This window comes from Euprymna scolopes, chromosome 14, assembly GCF_053919585.1.
Source record: "Euprymna scolopes isolate OS-2025 chromosome 14, ASM5391958v1, whole genome shotgun sequence".
In the NCBI taxonomy this organism is placed as follows: domain Eukaryota; kingdom Metazoa; phylum Mollusca; class Cephalopoda; order Sepiida; family Sepiolidae; genus Euprymna; species Euprymna scolopes.
In genome coordinates this window covers 110724271-110748381 of record NC_136495.1, presented here as the reverse complement: position 1 = coordinate 110748381, position 24111 = coordinate 110724271, and the positions used below count along the sequence as shown (strand labels likewise).

The following is a 24111-nucleotide window of genomic DNA, read 5'->3' as shown; positions in this document are numbered from 1 at the left end:
ATTTCTTGCCAAGTTTGTATGGCGCCATATACCAGATTATACTTCTTTTTCTTCTATTTTTAATTTTGTTATTGGTGTTTTGTTGCTTATATTTTATATTAATATTTTTGTATCCACTATTTTTTTAGGGCTGTTTCGTAGATATTGATTGACCTGTTAAATATATGCATATATATATATATATATTTTAGTTTTTGACAAGACTCCGAAAGATAACATTATGGCACCACGTTTGTTTCCATTTTAACTTAAAGCGCTCAGCACAACTTGCGTTTCACACTTAAAACACTTTAAAATAAGTTAAAACACCAAAATCTTTATATTTGTTTTTCTTTTACCACTTTCTTTGTACATCGGTCTATTGTAAAACAAACTCCTACAATTCATCAAACGATTTTAGTTAGGATTCTATGTTTCCCATGGATTCACTTAAATTATCACTTATGAATCATAGGGACTAAGCATCCCTATTCCATTTAATTATAATTTTTATGTTTACATTTTTCCACTTCTATATCTCATCCTTCACTATAATGAAGAGAGGTGTAGTTGTATAAAAAAAAAAAAAAAAAAAAAAAAAAAAGGATGCCCAGTGAAGGGGGAAGGCAAATCTATTTGACACAATAATTTGTGACTAAAAGTTATAAGAAAAATATAAAAAAACACTTTAGTTTCTTTGTACACAATTCAGCCATTTGTATTTTTGGTTAGGAGTTATATATTTTGCTATTTATGCCCCATCAGACAAGGCTGAGTAGCCTTGAGGTGTGTGTATTTATTTATATATCTGTTACAGAAAATCAGAATATTCGTACCATCGGTTTCAAATCAAAACAAAGGAGGACCAATATCTGGTCGCCTATGTCGGACTCTTTTCAGGTTCTGTTTACATCTTCTATAACACATAAATATTATGCTCTTATTTTTAACATGCTGGGGTTCTTTTCACTAACCTCACTCTCACACACACGCAATAGCAATTTAGGTAATAACAGTAGATGTTTTTTATATAATAAAAGTTTCATTTATACACACATAACATGGCTACACATTCAGAATATGTTTCAACCATAGTTTGGAAGCTCTACAGGGTGGAATGATAAAATTGTCGCCTTAGAAAAGACGTCATGATTCCATTTGCATTTGATGAAAACCAGTTTTCTTTTTTTTGTTGCAGATCATCTACTAGTTGGTCAGTTGTGTACAAATCCAAAGAGCGATAGGAGTCTTCTATCAGGTCTTAAAGTGACACAATGTTCAACGAGTGAGATCATAGATGCACGGCTGTACAACTCATGCTCTCTACCGATCCAAGTTATGACAACAGGACCTTTGCCAGCACCCTCAAAATACAAATCCAGACAGTTCAACACTTGAGGGCACAGCTTAATGAAGTTTCCGGTCACGGTTATGCTCTTTGGTGTGGTTTCAAGTCAGGACCACATCATGCCACCTTACATCTTCAAAGTCAAATTGGAAGTCAACACTAAAGTGTACCTGGATGTGCTGAAGAGTGTGGTGATCCTCTGGTGCAATCAGGTAGCTGCTGGAAGACCCTGGGTGTGGCAGCAGAACTCGGTACCGGCCCACATCCAAAGAGATCCAGGCTTGGCTTCAGAAGGAGTGCTACAACTTTGTACCCTTCTCTCACTGGAGAGAACTCCAAATAATTTCAACTTGCAAAATTTTCGTTGTAATGCCTATGAATTCCCATTAATTGCTTTAAAATTAATTTATTTAAAAAAAAAATAAATAAATCTACTTTAACAATTTACATGATTTTTGGAATACGTTTTCTTTTTCGTCACGGGTATGTGCACATACAGATTTAAAAAAAATTTTTTTTTTTTTTTTATATAGAGGGAATTCTGAAAAAGTACTGAACTTGTTTATATTACAAGCTTGTGTAGTCTTTTTTCTTTTGTCACAAACAATTCTTAAATTTTAAATAAACAAATGCAAGGCGGAAAGTAAAAATTGGTTCCCAGATGGAATGGTTTCTTTCTAAGAATGTTGACCTAAATTAAGACATGGCCAGAATGGCAAGTCTCAGTTTCAAGTATGTTTGTGTTTTAAAAGGCAGTCCCACTTATGTGACATTTCTAGTCATAAGACATTCAAGATCAGAAGAATTTTTTCTCAGCGTTGCCCGGTCATAAAATATGCATAAATATTTTATTTTAATTCATGCAGACTTCATATTTATTATTATAGAGTCAATTTTTTATTATTCAATATATAGTAATGATTTCAAAAGTTATATAAAAAAAATGACTATCATCTATTACAATCGAAACCAAAAGATTTAGCACTCCAGCCTTAGTCATTATTTATCTCTCCAGCATTATTACTGTCCGAGCTACGGACATATGGATGCAAAAGCGACTTTGAGCTATGAATGTTTAATTTTGCATATGCATAGGAGTAACAGTTTTATTCGATTTACTCTGCCATGGTTTTTGACCAGAGAAAACCAGATAACCCCTTTAAATAAAAAAATATAATCTTAAGGCAATCTGCAGAAGTGGAATATCATTCCAAGATCATCCTAATAGCCTAAAAATCTTTTATCAGATATACAAGAGCAAAGTGTAATACCTGTTCTGATACTACACTTCATCTTTTCTGTCCTTGATCAGTGAAACAGAAATTCTCCTGAACCGAGGCAAATTTTATTTTTGACTCAAGCCAAGGTGCCCCTTTTGGGGAGCTTGATTTCTCCTCACATTATAAACCAACCTTGTGTCTAACTCTTTTCAGGTTATTTAAGAAAAAGTTTTTATGCTTCAAGTTCTTTATAGCTTCAAATATTTATTCATGGTGTTTGGTTGTTTTGTAGCAGAAAATTGTTGCTTTTGTTTTGTGCTTGCAAAACATGATTGAGTTTTGCAAAAGGAAACAAAAAAAAAAAAAAAAAAAAAACATGTTTGGTGCATTTTAGGTCAGGAAGCCAGTATCTTCAGGCTGGCCTGATCTAGTATTACCAGACTGCCTTCGTGAGAAGGCAAGTTAATACGGACATACAGAAATATACACTCATTAGAACAGATCAATATTGCTGTCTATATTTAATTTAAAACAGACCATTATCAATTAATACATAACTAGCAGGACCTGTGAAAATTCCACAGGGGACTCATTCCGATGTAATATATTGCTGTTGGCATTCTGTAGATGTTCAGCGTAAGTGGAGATGCTCTGAAATTATTGTAGTTCTTTTGTTAAAACTGCAAAAGTATTTATCCAAACTAGCAGGGATGCCCAGTGTATTCCAGTCGTAAAGTACGCTTAAATATGATATTTTAATTCTTGCAGATTTCATATATATTATTATAGAGTTAATGTTTGATTGATTTTTATGTATTATAAAGTTGCGATTTCAAAAATAAAAAATATATCCATACAAGTTGGGTGCATCAACTATAGCCGAAACTAAAACTTATGAAAAAAATCTTTAGTTCCTTCAGCTATAATTAAAACAGAAACCAAAACTTATGAAGAAGTCATGGTAAAATTATCACAAGAAATGGAAGTCCATAACAATTAAACAACAGTCATTCAGATGTAAGCGTGACACACAAGATAAATATCACACACTATCATCTGAGTTTGAAATGATAACAATATTTAGCGTTTTTAATTTTCAAATCGTTTTGTCTTTATGAAGATGGGGCATCCTACTGAATGCCAATCATCCACCCACTATTTCAGTCACTCCAACCAAGAGAACTGTTTAAAATTCCTTTGAATGCAATTGTTTCTATTTCTCTTGCACTTGGTTCACCGGGTATATTCAACAGGAAATTCTTTTTCATGAATCCGGTTGCTCCTATAATTACTGGAATGATGGAGATCTTTTTAAGATTCCAGTTTCTTTTCATATCGTACATAAGACCTTGGTATGTCGTTATCTTCTCCATCTCAGCTCTGTTAAGGCCAGCATCATTAGAGATACTTACTTCAACTAGGGTTTGCTACTAGTAATGGAACGATTCCAATATTTTTCCAGATTCCGATACAATTACCAATTTCGCCCTTAATTCCCGATTCCGATTCTTTATAAATTTCTAATTAACTATAAGTTTGTTATTTTCCCCGATTTTTGTAAAAACACATGTAAAATATGCAGATATTTTCCTAATCAAAATACATTTGTGGAAGATGATCTATCGATTTTAGCTTTACTGGTGGTTTAAATAAACATTTATTATTTTATCATTGTTACCAGCAATGGAGGAATTTACTTTAAACAAAATCAAATAAAAACGACAAAAGAATTGTTTTGGAATCGGAAAATAGGCACCAATTTTTCCGATTCCGTTACCCCCAAATCTTCCGATTTTTCCAATTACTGATTCCAATTAATCGTCCCAACACTAGTTTCTACTTTCTTCCTCTTGTCCCATGTCACTATATCAGGTTTAACAGCTCCGTTTTCTAGGTATGTAGCTGTAAAACTTTCATAGTCATGGGGCATGACTTATTTTCAACTGTTGTTTCTTGTATATGTTCCCACAATTAGCTGCTACACTGGATATACAGTGTTTTATACAGATTTTCCAGTGGGGACATTTGCACACTTCATTGTCTCATTGTATAATAGTCATGTGTGCGCGTGTGTATAAAATAGCAGGGTTATCTATGTCGAATATGTTGAACATCTATTATACAAAAGCTGAGGTAATCAATGTTTCTCTGAGGATTTTTCTCCATATATTTTTATCAGACAAAATACATGTTAAAATATCCGTCAGTTTTGAAATTGAGTAATATTCTTAAAAAGTTTCATTTTAATTGTTCTAATTAGTAAGAGATAGGTCACTTGATGAGTTACTGGAGAATTATTACTAACTTTCTATTCTATCTCTTTAATCCTTTCCCACTATATGCTTTTGTGGTGAAGGAAATATAAATAGCCCATAACCCTTATCCCTGAGTGGTTTCCGGGCCTTGATAAATGGTGACCACCGTGTAAACAAAAAAAAATTAAAAAAAAAAATTTAAAAAAAAACAGGCTTTCACAATATCAGTGTCAGCGCGAGAAAAAAAAATCAACTATATATTTGCATATAGATTAACTTAGGAAGTGCTAATGGAATTATGATTTAATGCAAGTTGCAAGTTCCATTTTGGTATTATGTTGGGATGGATATTTTGAGCGATTACTAAAATCACAATGTTCTGAATATGAGTATATATATTTTGAGAGTAGGACAATTTTGACAAACTCAAACTCCAAAAGCAATGGATTTTTTTCTGACTCCTTATTCACAAATCTATTGACTAGACAAAGCAGCCATTAACTTTTAGTAGTTTCATATTCCAAACAATCGTTTGAACAGTCTGAAAGAACACAGCATTTGTTTAGAATATGTTTTTGTAGACAATTGTCTGACTAAAACTAGCATAGAGGAAGCAAACAAGTCGCTTGATAACAAAGCTGGGAAAACACATGCAGAATGCTTATATATAAAACGATTCAGAAATTTTTGTGGTTTCAAGAAAATTTGAGCCTAATTTCTGCTTCCAAAAACGATTCTTAATCTTTTTCTTAAAAAAATTTATTTGTTAGAAGTTGTTTATTTCCAACATAAACCACAGATTATAAATCCCATAACCAAAGTCAGCATTGATCATGTAGAAACTCATTCTTGATATGGGAATGGGCTGTGTTAACCATTCTGTTACATTCCTAATTCACAGTAGCCCTTTATATATCTCAGTGGCAAAGTGTCTTGTTTGGGTTGAAAGAGCCGCTAACTTAAACAGGCCTCACACTGTCTACCAAGCTCCAGCCCGTCCTGTCACTAATGTTGCATCCTTGTGCTTGTTTTACAAGTACTTTAATAGAATATGCTCTGACGAACTTGTTGTCCTTATGTCTCCTCAACATAAACATCCATAGCCAAACTGAAAATCAGTAAAATCATTGAATCTACGGTTCCAGGTGAGCATTGTCTGAAGGTAGCGGTTTCAATCCTACCCAACAGGTCATGGGATTTGTTGGCCAAAATGTGGAGAGACAACTATAGAAGGCAGTAATTACTGGGGATACAGTTACAAGACTCAGCATTCCTATCCCGTCACAGTTAATCACCTGAAGAAGGCTAGAGGATGGGTTGGTCAAAATATGAAGCAACAACATCTATGAAGATGAGGATAATAGTTCGCAAAAGAATGATTATACAAATTATAAAGTCTAATCTCAAAGGATCCGTTCAAAAAAAAAAAAAATTAATTAAAAAAATATTTTTCAGTCATGTTAGGAAGATGGGTTCTTGTGACTGTTTTACAAGGAGAAACCAGAGATTGGAGCGCAGTCAAGTTATCTTTACCGTGCACATTTCATGTGTACATCATGGTTTTAGATGGTGGGAGGAAGGGCGAGTGAATGATAAGAGGAATGGTGAGAAAAATTGCAAGAAACTGAGAAATCCTTTATAGCATAAAAAGGTCTTAATGGCAGTCTAGAAATTTGAGAGAAACTTATTTTGACGGATATCAGGTTTCTGAATTTTTTAGATGAGGATTGATTATTTGGATTCTTCAGATTACTGTTCTCATCTTAAGTGTCATTTTCACAACGTTTTTATCGATGTAACCTCCGACCATATTATGGTGTATCTTGTCAAACTCGAGAACGTTTCTGTCGAACTCTGGAATTTGGACAAAATTGGGAATGGAATCCTTTATTTACTTCACGGGGGTAGCATGCTCTTGTTCTGTCAGCCATGACTGGATAAAAGTCTTAAATAATTTGCAACTATTTTTCCATGCTGAGAATTGAACCTTCAACCTTCAGGATAATATCACTTTTAAAATTGATTTTTTCCAAGTACTCTAACCACTGCACATGACTCAACCAGCCACGGTAAGAGATTACCCCAGAGGAAGGGTTACAGAGAGCTAAATTAGAACTATGGTTGAAAATTGCCCCAAAAAGGGGCCAGTGAAAGAGAAATTAAATTAGAGCCCTTTTTATTTTAATGGCAGACCCAGAAAACACTGGACCACCCTGCCAGTTGGAAGGGGAATTGGGATGGTCGCCAATGTAAAATGCATTTTCTTTGTAAAGGGAAAAACAAAGTCGAAAATATGAAACAATATTTCTATGAAACATGATTATTTGGAGATATTAGCAGATGTTTGATCTCGAGCTGACTCAGGGTTCAAGGATGTGTTCTTGGATGCGTGGGACGATATCAACATTGTCAGTGGAAAATTACCTGATCTGGATGTGGGGAAGAGGTAGCTGATTATCCAATCAATACGAACCAAGGTGTGATAGAGTGGACATTGCTTGGTTAGCTGAGACCCGTCGGTGTGCTCCTATCCACCACAACCATCAATATTTAAGCTCGTGCAGAGAGGGAAAAATTAGAAATTTGGAGAGATTTTTTTAAAGATTTTGCAGAGAGTCTGCAGGGAGTCGACGCGGAGAGACAGTCCACTGCTTTCCCACCCCGCCATTCGATAAACAACCGTCCATTGCCCGACTGAAAAGCAAAAATCAGTTATTGAGAAAAACTGACCAGGAACCCGTTCGTTGCTTAGGTAATCTATAGAAAGAGAAAACTGGCAAATGACAATTTATACGGAAATTACAACCACCATTCGTCATTATTATTGTTAATAATTACAAGTAAACTTAAAAGAACAACCAGTTTGAATGATCTTCCTTTTCAGCAGAGAAAAGAGGAGCAGAGATCATCCACGACTGCACCCAACATCATATTAACCCTATCTTCATAGCAGAGCCTTGTTGGGGGTCCTAGCCACCTAGAATTACACATCGTGTGCCTTTGTCAACTGTGGGTTGAAGACGTTATATTGAGATCCACGACAGGGATTCGACTCACAGGGAAACTTGACTATCATATTTGTAACCAGCTGCGTAGACACCTAGGACTACACTTAGTGTAGCACAGACAAAGTCGTTAGGTGATATTGGTTGCTGTTCCCAGGACATGCCTCAGCCAAGTAATACTCTCCAAGAATGGTTGAGACATTCCACAGGGAAACATCCATCAGATGAACTAGAAATAAAATACTTCCTTATAACCAATGAGCGGTCAACCAGGACTAGCTTGTTAGGTTATACTGCACCATGTGTACTTGCGGACAGTTTTAGTACAAAAAGTCAGGTATGGCTGAGGATATCTGGAGGGAAAACGGAAACCATCTCTCATTATGGAACCAAGTAAAAATTATAGACAAAGAAGAAAGGTGGAGAGTAAGAGGACTAAAAAAGCACATAAGCTGGGTAACAATCAATTACTAAGTAGACCTAGTATAGAATTTAACATCATATGAGAACCATCAATTATAAATAGATAATATATACAGTAATAAGTATACAATAATAATATATACGTATATAGTAATAATCGTGGACTCACCATGAAGACCAAGGTGGATGTGTATATACGGCGTGTTGTCACAGTGCTTCTTTATGCTACAGAAACATGGACGACCCACCAGAGAAACATTAAGGTTCTAGAACATTTACATCTTAAGTGCTTGAGAAGAATTCTGAATATCAAATGACAAATGCACATACCGGATACAGAGGTATTGGAAAAAGCATGGTACCCGAGCCTTAAAATCATAGTTACCACTGGGCAGTTGGGTAAGTCACATTGTATATATGGGTGATGATGGTCTCTCAAAGCGTCTCTTCTCTGGAGAACTTGCGAGTGGTAAGCGTCCACAACATAAGCACAGAAAGTGCTACAAAGATGGCCTCAAAAGCAATTTGAGATATACAGATATTGATATCAACACCAGAGAAGAAACTGCAGTTGATCGTAGCGCTTGACGGAAATTGGTAAAAAATGGCTGTGGTTCTCTTCACGTTAAGATGGAGCGTACACAGGCCACTTAGGAAGGGAGATCTGCAATTTTTGCCAGGCAATAATGCAAATTGGATCTTTGAAACATGGTCATGTTCTCCTTCCAAAAGGCAGGGTATGTGAGCTACCTGAAGTTTCACATTAACAGACCATCATCATAGCAAAGTATGTGTAATATGCAGTAAGGTATGCAGCTCTACATCTGGACTGAAAAGGCACATGGTTGTGCATAAAGACAATATTCCTCATCCGGATCCAATCAACCCTGTCAAGACATTGACCTTGTTGTGTCATGTCTGTCATCGTCCCTGTAAGTCAGCTGCAGGCCTTCAAAGTCACCTGAGGACACATGAGAGGATACTTAATACAGTACATGAATCTTGAGAAGGCAATCATCTGTGAAGATGATGCAATCATCATCATAATAATTAGTAATAAATAGTGACATTTACAGCTGGAAATAAAATAGGTTTAAGGCTTCTAAAATTTGCACTAAAACTACCTATGGCGCAGTGGTTAGAGTACTTGGAAAAAAGTCAATGGTAAAAGCGATATTCACTTGAAGGTTCAATTCTCTTCTCTTTAGTATAATCTTTATGCATATTTTTACGCATTAATTAATTGCATTAATTAACCATAAATAAAACACAATAAAATAAATGATAAAATAATGTTTACTCTTATTTAAAAAAAAGAAAAATAATTAATAAAAAAAGAAACAACTAAAGAAAAAAAAAAAGACTTCAGTTATGTGCTGCAATTATTTCAATATTTTTTTAAGCCGGCAATTATATTTTCCTGGGTGAGTTTTTATTTTAATGATTAATGTAAACGATGAAACTTATTGTGGTTAGTGTTGTTATTAACATTATTACTATTAATTACTCACTAGGATTCATTTTTGAGAACAAAGAGTGGTGTTCTCAGGAGTTCGAATGACAAGTTTCCCAAAATTTCCAGTACTCTCCACCTTTTTCGATAACCTTTTGCAGATGAATTTGCATCATCGCAACAGCTGCTTACCATCGATTTCTTGTTAGTAGCACTCATTGGTCTTCACTGGAATTTGGATAGCAATAAGCCTCCCCAAGGTCCCAGTCTTTGCACTCATTCAGCAGAGGTCTACACTGGCTAGTGCTTTCTCTCCTTGGTCTTTCCATCCATCTTGACCCTCACTTATTTTGTGTGGTGCCAGTTTATGGTGGCATACATCCACAAAAAAGGGGGGGAGTGGAAGGCAGGGGCAGGGGAGACCTTACAATTATATCGTTTCAGTTTTCATGATTCTATGTAGTGTTCCTTCGTGTTTTACATCTGTAGCAGTTTCTGTATGTTCGACTTGTGCATGTAGCTCGTGTGTTAATCTCTGCATTCAAGGGTTTTCCTTAATATTTCAGCCGTTTTCATTGTTATACGTTGTATCTTCTCAGCCATCCGTCTGATTCCAATTTGTCCCGTTCTTTTTTTTTTTTTTTTTGAATTTTGGTATTGTTCCTAGTGCTCCTACTATTAGTGGTGTTATCTTTATTTTATTACTCTTCCATATCCCTTTGAGCTCTCTGGCTAGTTCCATATATTTGCTATATTGTTATTACTGTTATAAAATATGATTTGGGATTAATGGCAAGATCCTGCGAGACTCATTTCATTTTAAATACAGTATTTGTTTGAAATGGACATTTATCGACACTTTCAATGTTGCATCACTTATTGTTATTTTTATAGAATCACATTCGTCTCCAAATAGGACCTAAAAAATGATCTAAAAACGACATGGTCTCTGAAGAAATAACCATTATACCGGTTGTGGTAGGAGAAGCTGGCTTAATAAAAAAGGATCTTCAGAAATACTTAGAAGCAATCCCTGGAAGACCAAGCTGTAATGAAATACAAATAGCAACCATAAAGGAAACAGCTCCTATTAAAAGAGCCCTCGGATATAAATTTAAATTATAACGGAATCAAATGTTAGCTCCAGGAGGGAGCTCCTGACTCCCTGATCTCTTACAACTTACTGAAGTAAAAAAAAAAGTTAGAATAAGTTAGGGTATTTCTCCCCGACGTCAAATGACGTAACTCCCAAATTACGTATTTGCGGAGTTTTCAATGCTTAACTCGTTGCCTGGGAATTAGAAAAACCTATTGGAGTCATTCGATAAAATTATCTGGTTTTAAAAATAATCGGTGTAAGTCTAGAGAACAATCTAATTTAAAAACAATAAAGAAAAATGTTTATGTACGTACCTGTTGAAGCACGAAAATGTCATACTCCAAAAATTAAGTAATCACGTAAGTAGTTTCCTTGTTTATATAGAAAATCATTTATGATTTTTTTAACGATTTTAATAGTGAACCATAGGGGGGTTTTAATCTCAGTAGATCGAATTGAGTTGACCCATTTATTAAATATGACGGATCAAGACAACGTACTCACGTCCTTATAAAATTTGATCATAAAAAAACTACTTGATCAATTTTGCGTGCTTATTGGAATATATTTTTGTTCCATGACGGGAACGTGCATCACTGCATCATGATAAAGATTTTTATTTATTGGGTTGAATTCTGCACTTGCACCTAATAATCAATACAAGCTACATAAAAATCGAATCTTAAAATCAAGTATTATTGACCTTGTGGAAAACACGCACAGATATACACAGTGGGATACACGATATTATACGAAATCAAATATTTATAATAAACACATTTTTTATCAATACACATGTCCACTGAATACGCACACACAAATTGTAAGCGAAACAATAAAAAGTAAAAAAGCTTCAGTTATCGCCCTTCCATTTTTGCCAATTATTTTCTCACGCGATAATAAAAAAGAATGATAAAAAACAGTTGTGACTTTAGTTTTGTATCATTAAGGAAAGTTTATTACGTAAGGATTTATTTACTGAAAGAACCGAGACAAAAAAAAATAGCGAATTCAAGTTATTGTAAAATGATGACAAAATAAAAAGTTACTTGTTTAGTTTAATCAAGACATTAAAAAAAAAAAAATTATACATTATATATATATATATATATATATATATATATATATATATATATATATATATATATATATATATATATTTATTGTACGTACTCGGTATGGAAGTTTTCATACAAAAAAAATAAAATAAAAAAATTAAAAATCGGTAAATTTTTACGACGTGCCCTCCTCCCCCAGCGTATTATAAACACCTGTAGCAGAAACAAATAGAACTCTTTTCTTACTGCATCAGTGCCTCCCCTGACTGTGTGATATGGCACATACTGACCAATCAGAGGCATAGCGTAGGGTCTTCCTTACCCCTTAAGGAACTATAACTGCTTCCGTCCCGGACGAGAAAAACTCTTCCTTTTTCCAGCGAGACGTCAAAGAGACCGGACCTGTTTCCTCACTCTCTCTCTCTCTCTGCCTATACCGGTATCGACGATTCCCACTTGAGAATAACTACCAGGCAAAGGCAGACGAGTTCTATCCTAGATATATTTTTTTGGCATCTTACCCTTGCTTCAATAAACCTTTTCCTGGTGAAATTTTACAAAGTTGTTTGCTCGTTTATTCAGTAGCTTGTGTTGAAATATTTATTTTATTAGGGAGTGCCCGAAAAGCATTAACTCAACTCCCTAAACACCCCTGCCCTAGCAGTATCAGAATTTTTGTAGGAATTTTTGACACCCCTAACACGAAACTGCGAATACAATATAAAAATCTCGTAATTTCTCTGTTAAAAGTGGGTTATTTATTTTCTTTATGGATTATACTTCCAAAATAAACTATTACAGTTGTTTTAAAAGTAATAGAAATATTTTATTTTTTTTTTGTAAAACAGTAATGAATTTTCCGAACTCAATATTTTTCAATTTTTAAACTTTAAAAATCTATCAAAATTTTTCTATTGATTCTATTTTTACGATATTTTCAGGGTCAATGTGAAATTTTATGTTCTTTCCAATAAACCGAATATAATATTTTAGACAAACGTTTTGCCCTACCTCCCTGTTAAGAACGGCTTTTATAACAAACATCTCCCAGTCTCGAAAGCCGTTCTTAACATGGAGTGATTGGGGATGTTTATACTACGCTGCTGGGGCAGGTCGTAAAAAAAAAAAAAAAAAAAAAAAAAAAAAAAAAAAATACCAAGCAAAAATCACTTAATTTGATCAGTTTTTTTTTTACAGAGGAAAATCAAGTTTTAATGAGATCGATTGTGCCGCGACCATCTTGCTTATTTCGCAAACGAGGAGGGGTGCCTTTAAACGAAAAAAAATGGTTAACAAAAAAAAGGACAAAATGAAAAAGGGATTATAAAAGAAATTCTGTAAAATAAGTGAAAAAACAAACATTTTTAGGTATTTTTTCTGTCCATGTTTCAAAATAATCTCCTCAAATTTTGACAACATTTAAACGGTGATTGGAGTTATCTCCCATGGCGTCCCCTCCTCATCCGGGAAATAAACAAGATGGCCACGACACGATCGATCTCATTAAAGTTTGATTTTCCTCTAAAAAACACTTGATAAGTGATTTTTTCGTATGAAAAACTTTCACTGATTGGTTCACACTTTTTTTGGAGGGGAGGGGGAGAAATCCATTTTATTTTTTCAGATTGTTTTTTCGTATGAAAATAATTATTTCATAACGAGTACGCACAATATAACTTTTTTTCAATTTTTTCATTTTTAATGTCCTGATTAAACTGTACAAGTACTCGGTTATCTTTCAGATGCAAGGTTCCTTGTTTACTTGCGGTTGTAACGATGTAAGATTCCGTTGTACGGAAGACCAAATCGGCCATAATTTAAATATTTAAATTTATTTACTGAATTTAAATATTTAAATTGATATACTGTTTAAATGATAATATACGTCTACGATGTTTTTATTGGCGCTTTTCTTCGTATTTTTTAATAACATTTTTTCCACCATTTACAAATTTTTTTTTACAAATATTTTTTTTAATACTGTAATAGTAAAATAAAGATACATTTATTAATTATACGGAATAAGTATCTCGTAATGTTTTCACACGAGATTTTTTTCCTGTTGATTTCTAACTTCAGTTACAAATTTCTAATAAAGATTATTATTTTTTTATTATTAAAAATACATTTCATGAAAACACTCATTATAAAATGTTCACGTTGTTTAATTAAAAGTTCTCAATTTTAATCTAATAGTTTTATAATTTTGTTATAAATTTCTAATAAAGATTATTTTAATTTTAACGGTAATTTGGTTTTCATTATAAACTCCGTCATGTTAAAGGCGTTAAAATCACTTTAAATAGTAAATCAATTTTAATATTTAAAAAAAAAAAAGAGAAATCAACAGGAAACAAATCTCGTGTGAAAACATTACGAGATACTTTTTCCGTATAATTAATAAATGTGTCTTTATTTTACTATTACAGTATTAAAAAAATTATTTGTAAAAAGAACTTGTAAATGGTGCAAAAAAATGTTATTAAAAATACGAAGAAAAGCGCCAATAAAAACATCATAGACATTTTGGCCGATTTGGTCTTCCGTACAACAGAATCTTACATCGTTAAAACCGCAAGTAAACAATGAACCTTGCATCTGAAAGATAACCAAGTACTCTTATTTTAATCAGATAATTTATTTAGTAGACTGAAATGGGTTTGAGTTTCAATATTATTTTCTTCAAACAATGATTTCGTAAAATAAACGATAACATTAAAATAGTAGCAAACTTAAAAGTACACGTGATGATACACCTAAATGGTAAATCGATCGTGAAAATATAGTCACCATCTTTATAAATAAAGCCAGAAAGACCAACAAAGGACAATAACCGCTGAAGTTCATAATTTTTACTAGTTAACAGATTTTTAACTCGAAAATTATAACAGTTGAGCTATCGTTTTTCCTTAGCTAGCCTCTTTGAAGTAGAAAAAATATATAGATTCATGCTATTTTTGTTCAACATTGTAAGAATTAACTTTATGTATATTCTAATTCCTAAGTTTAATCGCGGTAAAAAGTCACAAACAATAGACATGAGGGAAGGGGAGTAGACTGGGAAATTGATTTGGTTTATTTTTACGGCATATCAACCACAGTGAGTTAGTCAAAGACTAGAGAATGAAATAGACAATGCAATCAACTGCTTTAGAGTTATCTTTTTATTTGCTTATTTTGGAGGAGTGGATAAATCGTTACCTTATTTTTAAAAACTTTATTTTAAAAAAAATAAATAAATAACTAGTGAATGAAAACAAATCAATTCAATCTTGTTTAATTTTTGAAACTTACGAAACTAAGAAAATAAAGGAATCGCGATTTTTTATTCCCTGATTATTTTAATACGTTGTTACGTAAATAAATCATTTTTATATATATTTTCTTTCAAAACTACATAAGTTTTAAAAAGTAAAAAACACTTGTTTTTAATTTCAAAACGCGTATTTTTGACAAAAAAAAAAAAAAAAAAAAAAAAAAAATTATCTCCCCCAAAAGTGCGAATCCGTGAAAGATTGCAACATATGTTATTTCAAATAAAAGTAAAAAGTGCTGATTTTTGTTTCAGTTAAAACAAAAAGTGGGTTTGTTTTACAACTCAGAGATTCGAAAAAGTTGTCAAAATTCAAATATATAACAAATAAATGTTATTAAAAACAATATAAGTTACTCTTCTACGTATCTGGATTTTTTTAGTGGGCTTGCTCACTTTAAAACGTTTAATCGGTTCGAAAAACAAAGTGTTTAGCGTTTACGTGAGAGCAAGAAAAAAAATGGCCACGCCACGCACTTGGTTCGTAAAATTCAAATTTTTGAAAATGACTTAAAATTAAAAAGAAAATACTGTCGGAAACTCACCCTAACCAATATATGTCACGCGTCACGGAAACATAGATTGGATGGGTTCCTAACAGTATTTTGTATCATTTTTTAGTTTCAATTTTTTTTTAATAGTTGAAAATTTTTGGCAATTCGGAATCACAACTCATTGTTCAAAGGGAGGTAAAAAAAAAAAATAGATGAAAAATCATTTCCTGACAATTACTGGAACGCTTTCTTTGTTTAATAAAAAAAAAAAAAATACATCGTCGCATTTTTCACGTTTGTTTTTGATAAAATAATTAAATTGTTACATTAAATGATGTAGTTGAAAAAAAAAAATTGTTTTTAATTTGGTAAAATAGAGTTACCTCCCTTAGAACAATGAGTTATTCCGAATTGCCATTTTGTTAAACCTTAATTCATCGCATTCTTAGTATCGTCTTCCTTTTTTGTTTACATTATTTTTTTGGTGTTTTCAAATCGTAAATTGTTTATGCCATTTCCTGGACTGACTCGGGATTCTCCGTCATTATTTGGGACGGACTTCAAAAAATATTTAACGTCCTCTGGGTAGCCATTCCTTAAAAGCACCAAGAAGAAAAGAAAAACGAAACAAACAAAATGGAAATAAAAAGCTCCCCTAGACAGCTGGTTTCAAAATAAATATACCTGGAAATCAGAATTATTTTGAAAACATAACTCGACTAAGTTCGGATTTTTTTTTTTTTTTATTATTATTTATTTTAAAAAAATGTTTGTAAACAAAACTGACTTTTTTTTTTTTAAGTCAACATTATTTGCTTTGTCTGTGTTTTGGGGAAATTGAGGCCACGACAATTTTATGTTGAAATAAATAATATAAACTGCTGTTAATTCTCATAAAATAAATCAAACAGGAAGTAATTAAAATGTTTTATAACACGAATAATGTGCGTAATTCCTATTTTATAGAAATAAACATTTTAAAATGCGTTTTTTTTTTTTTTTTAATAATTATTGATTTTTTTAAAAGCTAAGGAGGTTGTTGCTGAATTACATGAATCATTCCTAAAAATAAACTCACTTTAATGATAAAAAAAAAATGAGAACTTTTGTCTTTTTTTAAACAATAAATTTAATGTTTAGATTTTAAATATAATCGAATAGCGAATAAAGCATTATATCAGCCGTTGTATTTAAATAAATAAAAAAAGAATCTATCTACGATCGAAAAACGTTTAATTCGAATTCTTATGGATTACCAAGAAATATCGAACAATTTTTCTGATTTCTACTAGACATTTTCTTCAGCATCAGATAGGTTTTATTGGGACTACTTATTCTCACCTTGATTGTTGTATTCACAATGTTTCGGCCGATGCAGCCTCCGACCTTCCTCGGGGCGATCTTTTCGAACCTGAAATCGAGTACCTATATGAAATTTCGAACTGATCCAAGTTATCAGTTCCAAAAGATACACGAAGAACGAATATTGCATCGGCCGAAACGTTGTCAATATAACGAATATTGCATAAAAAAAGGGAAGGACGTTGTCGAGAGTGCCCCCCCTAAATTCCATAATTTTCATTTTTTTTTTTCCTGTTAATACCATCGATTACAGACAAGTTTCAGATTATAAAACAAAAAAAAAAATTATAACTTTTCACGAGGGGGTTCAGTTTTCAATTATAACGTTGTACTAAATTGAACACGAACTTAGTAAAGAAATCTTTTTTTTTTTTTTAACCCCTCTTTCTAACCTCTACCTTCCGGTCACAGAGTTGCCGTTTTTTTTTTTTTTCATCATAGTCAAAAAGTTATTGTTCAATTTAGTACAACGTTATATTTGAAAACTGAACCCCCCACGTGAAAAGTTATGAAATATTTTTTTTTTTATAATCTGGAACTTAAGTCTGTAATATGCGATATTAACAGGCTAAAAAATTGTGGAATTTAGAGGGGTGGCACTCTCAACAATGCCCCCCCCCCCAAAGTTATCTATTTCTTTCTTTACAGTGGAAAACAAGCAAGTCGTCTTTTGTATAAAGATAAACCTAAACCAATAGAATATAATTTTATTTATTTTTTTACAAAAGTGGTATTTTATTTATTGGTTCTTATTTACAATTCGATTTAATTACAATAAACCTACAGAAAAATCTTTATGATGTTCATACCCGTCACAGAACGAAAATGTCATATTCCAAAAATCACGTAAACTGATAAAATATTTGCTTTTTATTTTAAATAAAATGAAATTTTTATTACGAAGCGAGACGCTATTTTGTGTGTGTGTGTGTGTGTGTGTGTGTGTTAAATAAGGGCGCGACAACTCAATTCGAACCATTGGGATCAAAATCAGCCTTGTTATGGATACAATTTATTCTTAAAATCGTAGAATAATTATGGTACTACTACAGTTTATCGCTGAAAATGGAGACGCCATTTTTTCGGACACTTGTCAGAATCAAAGAGAGAAATCAGTATTTTAAACTATGACCAAAGCAAGAAATAATAAAAAAAAAAAAGATAATGATTATTTCCGGAAAGAACTAATTACTACGTGCCCCAGCGTAGTATGAACACTCCCAACAACCTCTTCATATTAAGAACGGCCTTCTAGGTTGGGGGAGGGTTTATTCCGAAAGCCGTTCTTAACATGGAGGTTAGGGGTGCTTATACTTCGCTAAGGCACGTAGTAATTAGTTCTTTCCGGATTTTTTTTTTTTTTTTAAATTATTTCATGCTTCGGTCATAGCTTAAAATACTGATTTCTCCTCCTTATTCTGACGACAGGTACCCGAAAAAAAATTTTTTCGGCGAATAAACTATAGTAGTACCAAAATTATTTTTGGTGCTAGTGACTGCATTTACTGATCCGCGCTATTTTTTTTTTTTTTTTTTTTTTTTTTTTTTACATCGTATTTCCAAGTTTAATTAAAGTTTTTTTTTTTTTTTTTTATTCGATTGTAAGGTTAAAGTAGGTACAAAACACCCTCCCCTCCTCATGTTAAGAACGCCTTTTTAAATAATAACGTTATTATTTCAGCACGGATCAATAAGTGCACTCACTGCACTAGTACCTTATTTTTTTATTCAAAAGTTAAAAACTACTTGATCAATTTACGTGATTTTTGGAATATGACATTTTCGTTCTGCGATGAGTAACGTAAACCATAAATATATGTGCTTTTTTTTTTTTTTTTTTAATGAAATCGAATTTTTTTTTAAATCCATTTTTAAAAAGAAAATAGATTTTTTTAAATGTAGGAACTAAAATGTATTAACGAAAACAATGGTACCCACTGCTGCAGTTTGGTTCGCAGTTTAGGCGTAAAAGACCAGCTAACAACATTACGAAAACGGGTATATAATTTCTTTTATAAATCGAAGACAGAATTTGTAAAGAATAAAAATAAAACAATAAAATGCCAGGAGTTTACTACAAGAAGACGATCGATGTCGATTATAAACAAAAACAAGAACGCGAACTTACGTGCAATCCTGGTTAAAATTGACAAATAACAAGTCGCAGAGGAGCTGGTCTCCGCTTTGCGTTGCTAGATTCATGAGGCCAGTGATGCCGTTGGCCACCGAACTAACGTAATCCGTGGTGACAGACAGGAATGAAATAAATAACACCAAAAAAAATCTAACGAAGCATTTTTAGAATGAGCGTTTTGGAATTTATTATTACAAAGAAGACAGCACCGTCATCATTGTTGTCATCGAGTAAGAAATTTATATACTGACTGTATCGGAATGAAACACACTCTGTGATTCGTCCATTACATGACACGTGGTACGCAAGAAGCGACCAATCAAAACCGCTCATATATCATCGTTTGCAGTTATTTAATTTCGATCGCGGCAAATGTAAATTTAATGTTTATGTCATGTTGATAGTACACTGTATATACAAATGTAGGCAAATTTGGGCATAATTTATTGGTTTGAAAATATAGGTTCTTTTTATGTCATAACATTTTAACCATATTATAATCTTCAAAAAGCCTGCAAATTTTCAAGTAGTTTTGTCCCATAGAACGAAAGATATGAGCATTTCAATATTAAATTTGGCTACGAGTATACTAGCATATATATATATATATATATATATATATATATATATATATATATATATATATATATATACTAGCATATATATATACTAAGCCCAGCGTTGCCCAGGCGAAAAAAAAAAAAGTGGTAGTAGGAAGGCAGGCTCGAACCTTTACCGTGAAGGAGGAAAAGAACGGAAAAAACATGACGTTTTTTACGACCACCGCCAAACTAGAAGTAACACATGTTTAAATAAAGGCTAGGAAATTGAAAAGAGGGGATGACTTTCGAAAATATCGGCGAAAAAAGCGACCCCCCTCCCTGTAGCAAAGTACCCAGTTGAAAGTGAAGAAATTAATGTTTTTGGCCAATTTTTCGGTATTTGTCGTCTGAAGGGTCGAGCTTCCAAACGATACTGATCTTGTGAAAATCCGTCGCCTCTGTCGAAAGTTTTAGGCAGACATGCAAATATACATACATGCATTTGTATATTGGTAGGTCAAATTTTCGACCAAAACCAATTTAAAAAGCTTGCCCTATCTCTGAATACTCTTTATATAAAATTACAAATGTTTAGACCAGAAATTGTCTGAGTAATTTGGTAGAAACTGCAGAGGTCAATTTTTTTTTTTTTTTTTAACTTTGACCCCTATTATGTATTAAGTGTTTAGACCCAAAATTGTCGGAGAAGTTTAGTAGAGTTCTCAAAGGTCAAATCGTTGAACTGTTACCCCTTAACAGCGAAATTTCTGGCCGAAAACGGATTGCATAGATTTTCCCAAATCTCAATACCCTGTATATCAAATTTTGAGTCTGTAGACTGAAAATTGACAGAGTTATTCTGTAGGGAAATGTACACACACACACACACACACACACACACACACACAAACGTTCACTTTTATAGATATACTAGCATTTCAGCCCGGCGTTGCCCGGGTGTTTGGAGGTGTATGTTGAGCAAAAATAAACAAAAAAAAAGCGGTCAATTTTGTTTAACTTTGACCCCTATTATGACCCCTTAACATTTATTGTTTTTGGCTCAAATAAAGTTATTAAGTTAGATACATGTCCAAGGAACCTATATCTAACATTTCAAGTGTTTAGACTCAAAATTGACGGAGGAGGTCAGTAGAATTCTGAAAAGTCAAATCGTTAAACTTTGATCCCTTAACAGCCAAACAGCGAGAAATGCATCTTTTTTATTTTTTTATTTTTTTTATTTTATTTTATCTTATCACCGAGGCAAATGAACGTAGTTTAAAGAAAGAGAGAAAAAGAAAGTATAGGAAAAAAGAGGGGGAGGCTAAACCTAAAAAGAGAGAGTATAGGAAAGAAGGAGAGAGAGGTGAGAAAAGCCTTTTGACAAGCAAGCTAGCGAGATGACCGGGTCATTTGACCAGAAACCCATCGATCCGTGCGGGTTGCTAGGCAACAAAGAATAAAGGAAAAAAAGAGGCTAAGAAAGATACTGAGAAGAGAGAGAGAGAGAGAGAGAAAGAAAAAAGAGAAGAGTGCCAGACGGATGTGTGAAAGTCCCACCCCAGCAACAGAGGCAGCGATGCCGTCGTGATAGGAGGTATCGCCCCCCCCCCGTCAACGGCGAAAGGAGATAACGCCTGGGAGAAATTCCACCAACAGCGAAAGAAACGAAGTAATGCCTGGGAGAAATTCCATACCAACAGCAAAAGGAGATAACGCATGGGAGAAACTCCATACCGACGGCGAAAGGATGCGACGTTGACGGCTGTAAACGGCGAACTTTGCACACGTGCGTTTTAATCCGGAGGGACGGATTTTAAAGACATTTGATCAACGGCTTGGAACAAAAAGAAAGAAAAGATTTAAAAAAAAAAAAAAAAAAAAAAAAAAAAGGGAATAAACGTAGTAAGTCATCTCCGTGAATATTTCCCTCTCTCGTATATTAAGACATTAAATTCGTTTTGCCATCATTTGTTTGCACTCAAGATACACTTTTTGTTTTCGTATATTTCTCGTTGGCATCTTCGAACAGTGGACAAAATACGCCTCCCCATCTTCATAATTTGTTCTTTTTTTTATTTTCACTTATTTACATTATCCCTCTCCTACCATAGTTAGTTCATTGTTTTATAATAAAATTTAATTTCGAAAATATTTCCATTGCGTGTCGTGTTTCCGTTATTTTCATACGTTGTTCGTCGTCTATTGTATATTTCTGGTTTTGAAAGAATCTCCCCATATTCTTATTTCAGCGAGCTGTACCGAACCCAGGGCCTACGTGTTTTAATGTACATTGTATTTCATGAATGTCTTATTATTATTATTTTTTTTATTATTATTATTATTACGAACTCACAAATGTGTTGTTATTATTGTCTATTTGCATTAATAATAATGGAATTACCACTTTCTTGGGCAATTTTATAAGTTCTATATCTAGACAACTATTGATCAGAATTTACCAAATGAAGGTTTGTTGGAAAGCTAATGACCTGAATTGTTTAGTGCACTATGTGATATGTGCCCTTAAGGCCAGTCATTACTATTTCAAAAAGTGGTGGATCACTTTTCTATATTTATTTAACGTAAAATGAACACCCACTTTATGGCCATCTTGCCTATAAAGAGGATATTCATTTTACGTTAAATTAATATAGAAAAGTGATCCCTCACTTTATAATTTCTTCATATCTTGAAAACTACTCGTTTCCTGTTATTTTCGTTTTCAACATGCTCGAAAACCAAACTAGTTATAATTTTAAAGGATTTTTTTGTGGGTGGAAAGATACTGCACCTTTACCAATATTTCAATTATAGTCATTTGTTTTCCTAGTTTTGCATATGAATTACAAAATATTTGATATTTCCCCAAAATCTCTGGCCTTGATGGAGAGGATACTAAAACTTACTGCTATGGTTTCAAATAATCTGAAATAACAGCAAGGGGAGACTTGATTCCAAATATTTCTATGTTATATCTCTCCTCTTTGATTTTCATACATAAAGTAAATTTCACTGTGTATAAGAATTATTTGATACTGGAGATATTCATAATCGTACCCTATTTCCAAAAATAGGGAGATACAACATATGAGAAATATTTGGAATCAAGTCTCCCTTGAGAGAGAGATATGGTAAAACTGGTAATTAGTAAAAACCTGAAGAGAATGCTATACGTCGACTTGTCCATTTTAGTTTACAGTGGGTTGTTTTTTTTATAATACATACATTAACGCACACGCAAATACGCATGCATACATATACATATATATGCACATTTCTATACATCCATATACAGACACATACACACACACACACATATATATAAACAATGTATATGCAGACAAACATGGATCCATCTGCAGACATACATACACATACACACAACTCTTATACACATATATACACTCACAAATATATATAGACACATATACATATACATATATATATATATATATATATATATATGCACACACCTACCCATATACATATATGTGGAGATATAGATCTCCAGTAAGAAGTACATGTATACATACATACATACATATGCATCTACCCTCGTACACGTATATACAATTACATAAATATAGATATTAATAAAAATATAAACATACAGACATATGTAGACATATTCACACATACACACACACACACACACACACACTTTATAAATTACTAACTAGCTCTATCTACATATTGAGCACTTTTGAAGTAAATACTTAAAGTTTACGCATAAATCTATACTTTCGTATATTAATTTTATGTGAGTAAATGAAGTAGTTTATATATATATATATATATATATATATATATATATATATGTATATATAAATATATATATATGTATACACAAACATGTATATATTTTTATACTAAGTAAACAAGGTAAAGTTAGGGTAAATAAGTAATAATAAGTAAGTAAATAAGTAAATACATGGGTGTAGTTAATAATGCGGGGTTACATAGACGCATGGTTAAGTTCACATATATACGGAGTGGGCCTCTAACATGGTGCTTTGGTCATATATATATATATATATATATATATATATATATATATATATATATACAGGCATGTATATATTTATACCAAATAAATAAAGTAAAGTTAGGATAAATAAATAATAATAAATAAATAAGTAAATACATGAGTGCAGTTAATAATGCGAGGTTAGGTAGAGGCATCGTTAATTTCACATATATATGGGGTGGGCCCCTAAGATGGTGCTTTGGGCAGTGGTTATGTTTAAGCTTATTTTCAGTGTTAAATGCATCGCTGATACAGGCACATACACACATATAAACACATATATGCATATAAACTCAGATACAGCTGTATCTGTATACATACATTCAGCCATGCATACCTGTAGATACACGCACATATATAGACATTAACAGTCAGATGAATGCAAACACATACATG

General features: G+C 32.8%; 1 protein-coding gene across 1 annotated transcript in view; it reads right to left on the bottom strand.

The window, feature by feature from the left end:
- LOC145292790 (WD repeat domain phosphoinositide-interacting protein 2-like) overlaps positions 1–19397 on the bottom strand; it is a 122490-nt gene extending 103093 nt beyond the window's left edge. Inside the window, exon 1 of the mRNA XM_080138828.1 lies at positions 19138–19397. Coding sequence (XP_079994954.1) covers positions 19138–19211 — 74 coding nt within the window. The 5' untranslated portion in view covers positions 19212–19397. The remainder of the gene's footprint in view (positions 1–19137) is intronic.
- Between the last annotated feature and the right edge of the window lie 4714 nt (positions 19398–24111).